Raw genomic sequence first — 10,207 nt, 5'->3', positions numbered from 1 at the left:
TTTGATTCAGGACGGGGAACTGCGTCGGCCATCATGCGTGTCCATAGATAGATGCAGGAACACTGGCCTAAAAGCAGATTTGAGTAAGGAAGTACATGATTTAAAACAGGTCCATGGGGGACGGTAGGGGAAATCCGTAACGAAACTTCGAGATGTTTCACGGCTAGTGTCGCTTCAGTTGTTAATAGCTTTTCTGCAGAACACGGGACTGGGAGAGATGCCGAAGGTAGACGTCAACATCAACCCTTCTGTTAGGGGTCATCACCATTCTCCCATCCGTAGCATATGTACTTCTTCCGCTCCACCAAGGCTTATCACGCAGAAGTGGAAAATCAGGGTACATGTCTTTTAAGATTGGGTTCGCTTTCCGCTGCCACCAATGTAGCGTCCCGAGACTCCCTGAAGACGAGAGAAGACACAATACTCGGGCAGAACATATATATATTCAGCACGAAGAAGGTGTCTGGGCTATTAGCATGACCCAAAAGGCCAGCCCACCCAGCGAGGTACAAGGGGCCTAATTCAAAGTACAAAAGTGGCGCCTCACCAGAACCGAGGGATAAATCACTATCGTATTACAATACAATTTCGAGAAACTTGCTTCTGTAAGATGATTTCCTATTGGAAATCAGGGGAAAGCCCAGCCAGAGTGGGCTCCATTTTCATCTCATTTTATTTCTTATTCCTTCAATCAACTTGGCATATGGTCTTCAAATTCCAAAAAATGTAGACATCATCAAACAAAATAACATCCACTGGGGAAGTTAGCAGGATGGGAATGGAGTAGTATCTCCAACTTCCCATCATAGAATGCAGTATGGAGCACTATCACAGCTGTTTGAGGTATAAAAATGTAATAAGAGCACTTTCTCCGTCTGATCCACTAGTCATACCTGTTTCAGAGGAGGAATTCTCCTTGCACGTCCTGAAACATGTCGAGTAGATAGGCGCAAGTCAATAAACGATGAAAGAAGTGGTAATACAGAATAATAGCTTTGGAAGCTTATTCCCCTCTGCTGATATGCGGCACGAGTTTGTTTATTGCCTCCCATGACTACTCGTGCAATTGACGTAAATGCAAATGAATTATTTTACCACTCACTATAATCATCACTGAAACTTGTTCTTAGGATGGAAACCTCAGCCGATCGCTTTAGTACCAACACCTAATTCTTTATCTTCATTAGGAGTAAAGGATGTCCCTAAAAGCGATTTGCCGATCTTTTCGAGTAATTTTATCAACGGAATCAAACAAATGCAAATCATCTTAGGGCGGTGCATTCTTTTACCACTTTCTCTCCTTACCCAGCATGAAGATACACGAGAAGCTCTCACAACTTTTATGGTACAAAGAAAAGTTTAAAAAGGAAAACAAAAGAGTTTTTAATAAACAAGACCTTACTAGTAAGTGATGTAATATCTGGTTTTTTCTATTATATACCATCTCATGTAATTGACCAGCACCTATGAGTTATAAGGGGTCATTGCAGCAACGTATACCAAAGACTGAGCAGACTTTTCGGTTCACCTGTCAAATAAATATGGACTATTAGTTTTTTTTGTTTTGAAGAGCTGAAACTTATTTGATGTCTACTTTGACACATTCCTCTTTGAAAATCCATATTGCAAATTTTGCGCTTAAAGCTCTTTAGCGACCCAATTCTTTGTCATCTTGTGCAATAAACCAAGGGTATTTCATCTTCTTAACTGCTTAAAATTATCCCATTTTGTTTAAAATGTCCGTTTTATAGTAAAAAAATTCTAAAAGCCTCTAGAAACCATGTCATTAATAATACTAAATCCAATATCATATTTGAATGGAGCTTATTTTGTCTCTCTTAGTTAGTGTAATGTGTTTAAATAATAAGTAATGTCTAGAAGATCTTGGATCCACTAGAAAATAAAAGCCCCGTTTCGTGTGAACGTTAAGAAGGAGGCGGTACCTTAAAAACACGTGGCGTTCTTGATAGCAAATCTACAGGAATTATCAAAGTAGATTACAGTCGATGAAATGGAATGTTCTACCCATTACAGGGTTTTATCAGGTTTTCCAGAGTAGACAGCACTCATTTCACAGGGGATGTTTTGTTTTTGCGCACAATCCTTCACCTCATCAAAATACACGCCCATATGGTTTTGCGCCAGTTCAAATGAGAGAAGTTGCCTGTATTTTAAAGTACATTCTTTCATGTTTAGTGAATTCATGCGTTTCAAAGCAACAAGTATAAGTTCTTTTCCCTTTTTAAGTAAGAAAGAGGTTATTTCAAATGATTTTAATTCCACCATTTACGGTCGGTTACGCAGTGTACATTTTAAGTGCTTCTGAAACGTCTGTGTGAATTTAACTGCGGTTTCTGACTCATGCCTTTTCGTGTTTGAACCGTTTTCAAGACGCAGTGGAACCACAAACATTCAACTGGCGCCAAATTCGAAGTCAGTAGACTCTAAATATCCTCAAAACTCCCTACTACTTGCTAATTTTTGCCCTCAATTTACTAATTTCCTGATTATAAAAATCAAAAGCGGTCTACTCAGATTAATAAAGTTTAAATGTTTTGTCCAAATTTACAAACTTGCTGGGATTTCGTGTGCACTGAGGGATATGCTACCTCAGCTAGAAAAGCGTCCATTTTTTTTTCAATGTCAAAATTGTGACTAAACACTTCTCCTTCAGCGTTAATCCCCTGTGGTTCTGTCCATGCGAAATCATTGGCTAAAGTGAATCAGCTTTGCCAGGACGCAATTAGTTCAATAAAAAAAATCTAATTCAGCAGAGCTTGTTTAACGTATGCTTGAGTAATTTAAACTGGCAATTAAGCAAAGATCATGATCTCTGGCGATTCACTAAGTGGTTTTAAATGAATAAAATCTTTAAAATAGCTAAACAAATACAGTATTTATTAATTGTCATGTCAAAAAACAAGTTAAGCTGTGCTTTGTGGTGAGTAAAATAACAAATCCAAAACATTAACGTTCATTTGTTCTGAAACCGGCAATGATGCATCTCAGCGATACCGTAGACATCCACATAAATTCAGTTTACGGCCTCACCTTGCCTGACTGGAAACGAGGACTGCTTTGCTTTGCTTTTGAAGCCACCTCCACAAAGCTTTCCACACACTTCATTACTTTGCACCACTTCTTCACCCAGCTTTTAGAATCTGTACAGCTACCATGATGACTTTGTTTGCATTTGAGGAGATATCGTTTCAACATCTCACATTGATTACATTATTTTCCTAAACCAAAACACTGATTCAAGTTTTCTCATTTGAATAATGCAAATTTATATGAAATGGCCAAAACGTTTCTGTAATTCGTGATAAAACACGTTCTAATTATTTCCTTTAACTTTCAAGCACTGAGTATATGCATGATTGTTTATTCGTACATATTATAAAGCATGGAAATCATCAGTTTGTCGGTATGGCATTCTTTAGTGTTTTTCCTTCATTTCCCTGCTATTCTAAACCGTCGCATCAGTACATGTTGGCTGAACGTAACTGATGGATGAGTTTGGATGATTCGTGCTTTCCAGATCAAGTTTATCGCAATTCTAAGTCTTCAAAAACTCGTTTTTTGCCAAATTTTTTGCTGCATGGCAGTTGAAAAACATGTAGCTTATGGTAGCAGAACAATGTGTTGCCCAGAGTTGGCTTACATAAATGACTTGATTTCAGCAATCATTTGAAAAATTGGACCATGGTGTTTAGGAACATCCCCTATTCAATGATAATTTTAGAGCACTACACTCGCTACTAAGGAAAGTATGTAGAGATAAGCACGCAAAGGAAATTTTAGTAATACTTACACTTATGTTAACTGAAGTGGTACAGATGTAGTGGAAGTTGGGCAAATAGAGTTTAAGCGGATCCTATCCTTAAAAGATAGCGCAAAACTCCACGCCGCCACAAAACTTATCTGTGAAGAGATTTGCACTTTAATAGTGGAAGGGAGAAGTTACTGTCACATCATTCTTAGTCCTCTGAAATAATGCTTCTCCAGGCGATGATAATGACCTTTTCTTCTCATTATGCAATCAAGTGGAAAATAGACTTAAGAAATCGAAGTGATGGTAAGACGAATGTGACTTGAGCCGGATTTTGGTTTTAATGATATAATGTTTCTCAAAGGCAAGTTAATACCCCATTTTTAATACCGATTAAAGCAAAGGACAAATATTTTAATAGGCTTCCTCTATCAGGTCTTGACGACTTGTTGTTCTAACTTTATGCTTTTTGTCCATATTTGCTTAAAGTTCGTCAATGATTTTCTTAGGTACTCTTCCTGCTTTTATATGTTTTAAAAAAAGGCAAACATTTATGTGACGTAATAGTAATAAATTCTGGTATAGGAAAGAAGTTAAATAGTTGTCAAAATGATTCTCAAATTCCCTTAATAAAATCCTTTTAAGAGTTAGCTCAAGTCTCTTAGTTGCAAGCAAATTTACTCAAAAAAAACTTTTATTACTGTCTGCCATAAATTTATTTTGTGCGAGGAAATAGCTTAAATTGTCAGCGAGTATTGGAACAATTTATCAAAGTGAAGTAGTGTACCGAATTTTATAAACAAAATATCGTCAGTTTTAAAAAAATTATGGGTAAAGTGTGGGATACTTGTGTTTTTAGTTACTTTTTTTCAAAATATTGCAAAATATACAAATTTTCAGCATTTTCTGAGGCTTGACATTTGACAAAATTATGCTGCGCTAGTCAATTTTTTTCAAGACTTCACTAATATTACACCTTTTTACATAGCCTTGATTAGGCGACCCCTTGTCTGTTGGTAAAAATGCTTTGCTGGGAAATAAAGATGTGAATTTGTACTCCTATGGAAAAGTATGGGGCGGATGCTAAGGAAACACCGACATGCCTAGGCTAAGCGACTCTTTGTAAACAAACGGGCAAGTCAGAGGGGGTGTTTTGTAGACAGAACCGACATGGCACATGATTTATAGTCTAGGGCTCTGCCCAATCCACGGCCAGTTCCGAGTATCCTAGCCACCAGAAACACTTTGCCTCAATGCCTCCTTAGAAAAAGCAGTCCATGAAAAAACCATTTAAGTAGTCATTGGGCTGCCATAAATGAGCACTTTACACCATTTCTAATGGACATTGTTAATTAAACTGACTAGCCTGATTAGAAGTGCTACTTACTAGCTGGAGTTAAGTTCCCGTAGAATAGGAAATTTTAACCATTAGAACAAAATTTGGAGCGGAAGAGAATGGTGAAAGATTGAAAATGATCTCGTTAGTCATTCAGGAAATGAGTCACACGTGTGACAGTTAGAGAAAAAAAGCATATTTCCCCATTTATTCTGCCAAAAAAAATCCATCTACAATAAAGGTAGAATGACAATGTTCTCCTATGCATAATAGCTTTCTATCAAATATGTTACAATTTAGTAGTAAACAGAACGAAGAGTATTCGCCCCTTTTGGGTCGACTTACAAGTGTATATTTAGAAAACAGGAATTGTGCATGTTCACTTTAACACAAAACATTGCTCCTAAGTAGCTTGTTAGGAAAAACTGCTTTTTCATTCCATTAAAGAAGGCCAGCATTCTATAATTGCGGAAAAAATTCTTTTGAATCTTTGCATCTGATTTAGTAGCAAGAAAAGGTACCTACAATCCCAACTTGTAAGAAGTAAGTGTGAAATGACCACAGATTCGCATTGTAACCTACCTAGAAAGGTCCTTTTGCTGGCAGTGTAGAGATGTTATAAATCAGTTTACCTACAGGGACGAGTGGGGCTATATGTGCCTTCGCTTAACCTTCAGACGTTGTACACATTTACAGCACTGCGGTCCTCATTTATGTTTAAGTTCCCAAATTTCTGGTCTACAAATTTATAAGACCCTTTCATGTATCTCTGAGATATTCTTAGAAAAGGTTCTTATTTACCAATAAAGTGTTGATTTTTTAACAAGCGACCACTTTTATAAAAACTCTTTAGTTTGTCTACTTTTCTGTGAGACTATAATGTAAGTAGGAAATTAATAAAAGCGACTGCTATAGGTTGTATAAAGAATTAAACACTTTAACGTAGACTGAGAAATAGTACTTTGTTCTTTGGATATTTTTAGAGCAAATAAGCTCAAATAAACCACGTTCCCTATTAAAATATTCAAGTCAAAACAAATTAAGCCCTGATTTCATCCTCAGGATATTTGTACTCATCATCTCAATTTATTTTGCTCAGGCACGTAAGAAGGTCTACAATGTAACACTTTTAAAGGTTGATACATGAAACTAACAGACTAACAAACTTAACCTTCAAGCAGTCTTCTATTCGTTTTTCTTAGAAACACTGTTTCCATTACACATTTGGCATTAGGAGTAAGGTCCAGAACAAACATCATAAGTTATCTCTAGACAATTCACTCACTCACTATATCCTCGGGGAACTATGCATGCTTTATGTGTGGGGTGAATTGCAAGCACAATTACCTACTTCGGACTCTTTTATGATAAAATAAATAGATTATGGTTTTGACCTATCTACTCGATACATCTCAAAAAGTGCAAGAAAAGTTCTTCCTCAGTAACAGACGAAACTATCAGATTAGTCGGAAGAGAGCAGACTTCACATTCATAAAAGATAACACAAAAGGAGTCCTTAAACCCAATTCCTCAAAACCCATCTTTGGAATTTTGCCTCATCCTCAGTATCTCTCAAGTAACATCCATCCAATTGTCGATTAGCACCCATTCTTGAAGCACATGCGAAATACAAAAGAGTTGAGGAAAGAATGAGGACGAACTCGAAAGCTTATGTCTTTTTGAAGATGGAATTTATTGCAAAAGCGGTCAATCTTACGAAATTAGTATCTTATGAAATTTTCTGTTGTCATTTAACGCCTACTTTAAGACTCACCTAATTCTTAACTTAGCCACCTTTTATTTTGCCCCATTCAAAGTTTCCCAATATCAAAATCACAGGATAGAACGTGCGTTTCAAGCTGGGATTGTCACTCCAAAGACTAATTTAATTCCCAAAGAGTCGATGTCAATCATGAATACCTAATGACCAAATAGCTACTTTATAGTATTAATTCAGTAGTACATTTTCTTAAGGAGTCACCTTTGGCAACGCGCTGTTTATACCGCGTCGGTAACGCATTCTTATAAAAACTGGTGTTATCCATCATAAATTATTGTCCTTGTTCCATAATAATTACGCCTTTATGAACTCCGCGTCGGCTAAAAATTAGAGATAGTTACTCTCCTATAATATTTTAACGCCAAATGGTTTTACATATCATACTGTTAGGACAATAGAGGCAAATTCTTCAGTCGATTATGTGTTTAATAATTACGTAAACTCCCGTGGCAGTTGACATTGGAATGTCATATAATACAAACTTCTATTTCTTCGTTAAATTGGTGTTCATCATACAACAGGTGTTCTTAAAATATGCTCCACCTGTTAATATTTATCTTGGGGCTTCACAAATGGAGCCGTATTTATGTAATTTGCTCAAAGATCCAAAAAGTTGAAAGTTTCTTTCTTGCCTTCTCTAATAATCCTGTAATATGGTTCCTTAAATAAAACAATTTCCAAATGCGGTTAACTGAAGCCCTTTCAAACAACCCACACTTTTGTTAAAACAAATGGTCTAAATTTCATCTATTGCTAAGTAGGCCAAACATTATTTTTTTGTAACGAATGCTCCGAGTTACTGGATGGGACGTAAATTGATTTGAACAACTGGGAGCCACTAAACAAGTTTGAACAGCTGAAAGTCAAGATAATACCCTTATATTTGGAATGGATTAGTGATAAAACCCTGCGTTCGATTAGTTTGAGATGGGTTAAATGGGATCTTTGCATTAAATCACCGATCAGTTTCTAAGAACCGAGTTAGTCACACTAATGTAAGCCTCACTTCCTTCGCATGCCTTCCTAGTCTTCACTGTTTACGCCTTTGTTTTGTGCTACAAATTCCACAATCTAGTATGCAGAAATCTAAGGTCGCATCTGTTACACTCATGCAATCTACTTAGATAAGGCGAGCCCTCAAATTTCAAGACTTTTTGTTACCTGAAATAAATTAATTATAAATCTAATAAAGGGACCTCAACTTCAGGGTTTTTTAAAGTAAGAAAGAATGTTTCAAGATCGAGTTTTGGCTATAGGTTTTACAGAGACTGGTGCACTACAAACATGCTTCAGTGTATAAAAGTCATTTTCTTTCAAACTCTACAAACCTTAATCTTCTTTTGCTTGTGGCAAAGCTACACCGTTCCCTTACTGGAATCTGAGTATCTTTGCAAACGAGAAACTGGTAAAATCCTGTATGTTGATGTAAATAATTGCATAGCAGAATTAAAAACTGAATAACCGGAAATCCGCTACTTGGTGTTTCGGTTGAGGTATTAAGGAATCACCACTTTGAAATGTTTAAATGTTTTAAACTCCAAATGTAATTGCTGCTGTATAATTTTTTCCCTTTTGTTTAGTAAATTTAGCCATCATTAGAACTGGACCTACTCGAGTGAAAGTCTATAGTCCTAATTAGTCAACTCTTTTTAGAAGAATATTTTCCCCGTGTTAGAAACAGTCGCCATTAAATCGGGACGAATGCAGTTGCAAAACCATAAAACTGGCGAAAAAATTCCCCAAAAGAGGGGTCATGCCAGGCTGACCTCAGACATGGTCAAGCGTCTGAAGCTACTTGGGGCTGCCTGGATTCACTTGCATATTCATAAAGCGCGACATGAGCAAATCCTACGATTCTTGGATCCAGACACTTTGTAGGGAAAATCAGTAAGGTAGTGGTTTTATGGTCAGATTTGCCTTAGGCATGATGCTTTTGTCAAAAATTGTTTAATCAATGTGTGTTTTACAATCCAGATATTTTAACGGAACAATAAAATCATCTTTTAATCCGGTTTTGACAGGGTGATTTATTATTGTATGAGGGCCTTAACGAAGTTTCATGAAAAAGTAGTTTTTTTATTATTCAAGTAATACCAAAATGAAACCCAAAATTTTATTGCTGCAAAACCTCTCCTCAAAAGTACTCCACAAAAGTATAATCCCCTTTCGGCTATTTTTAATTCACAGCGTGACGGTTGCGCAGCTTGAGAAAATTACTTTCAAGCTATCGCGGTGGGAGTAGGCTTTTGTGTGCAAAGGTGCAACAAAAGTCGCTCCTTATTAGCATCGAATTTGGAACCTTTAAATGGTTTAAGTTTAGGCCTTTATGGCAAACGTAGGCGTCTTCCCGTCCACAAAAGAAAAAAATAAACCTTTGATAGAGTAGAGAGCTTCTCAGTCGCTATTTAATATTTCAAACTTGTGGGTTACTTTTGATTGCTTTTAAAACGAGTTATGTATACTTACGGTTTTATGTCAGTCTCCAAAACGGAGATGCTTAAGCACAATAGGATACACCTATCTACTGGGTGCTACCTAGATTGATGTGAGTCAGAAACTGTCAGGCAAGTTATCACCCAACCTGCCAATGTCTCCACTGCTAGTCATATTTTTGCAAAAAAATCCCCTATTTTGACTTAGCGTAGGACCTTGAAGGAGGCGTGGGTTATGTGAAGTAGGCATAACAACAATAGCGCAAATTGACGCACATTGTTACGAATAATAGTTCGCCTGTTGTGCGCTTTCTTCTAGGAGATCTTGTTATTTTAGGCATCTTGATTTAGAGCTGTTTCCTGTGTTCTGATCCTTTTTCTTTTGGATGGTAATAGAAGTAGACCAGAAATGGATGTTTTCATATTAAAGCCCCCTATTTTTTAATGGTATCCAAAAAATCAAATCCAAACGATTGAATTATTTAAGAAAAGAACTGGTAAAAACCAGAGTAACAACAAGCTTACAGTCGCTTGGACGCTAGGCAAACTTTTGGCCTAAAAACAACTTCAGTCTAAATGGATGTCCTTTAAAATAATTCATTTTTAAATTTCCGTAAAGTTGCTTTAATTTAACTGCATAGAGCGCCTTTTTAAAACCAAATATAACAGTTCATACCTCTTTAACTGTGGCTGTCATGACCATGCCGGAGGTGGCTCAATTACCAATCATGAAACAGGAATAAATGTAGGCACCAATGATGTATGGGGACTAGCTCTGGTAGGCGTCGTCAAGAAACGCAAAGATGACAGGTCTTTTGGTCAATCATGGCAGGAAGTAGCAAAAGGAGGGGGAGGGAGTATGAACTTTATAGATGACTATTTAGTAGAGT

At 36.8% G+C, this 10,207-nt stretch overlaps 1 protein-coding gene across 1 annotated transcript; it reads right to left on the bottom strand. All coding sequences in view use genetic code 11, as the record gives it.

The window, feature by feature from the left end:
• Positions 1-348: 348 nt before the first annotated feature.
• Positions 349-3,126, bottom strand: EGR_05819 (hypothetical protein; the record flags this gene model as incomplete). The annotated part of the gene is made up of 2 exons (XM_024495068.1): positions 349-399; positions 3,052-3,126. The coding sequence occupies 2 exons, from the start codon at positions 3,124-3,126 to the stop codon at positions 349-351; spliced, it is 126 nt and encodes a 41-aa protein (XP_024350531.1).
• Positions 3,127-10,207: the final 7,081 nt, after the last annotated feature.

This window comes from Echinococcus granulosus, assembly GCF_000524195.1.
Source record: "Echinococcus granulosus chromosome Unknown EG_S00046, whole genome shotgun sequence".
In the NCBI taxonomy this organism is placed as follows: domain Eukaryota; kingdom Metazoa; phylum Platyhelminthes; class Cestoda; order Cyclophyllidea; family Taeniidae; genus Echinococcus; species Echinococcus granulosus.
This window is presented reverse-complemented; position numbering and strand designations above follow the sequence as displayed.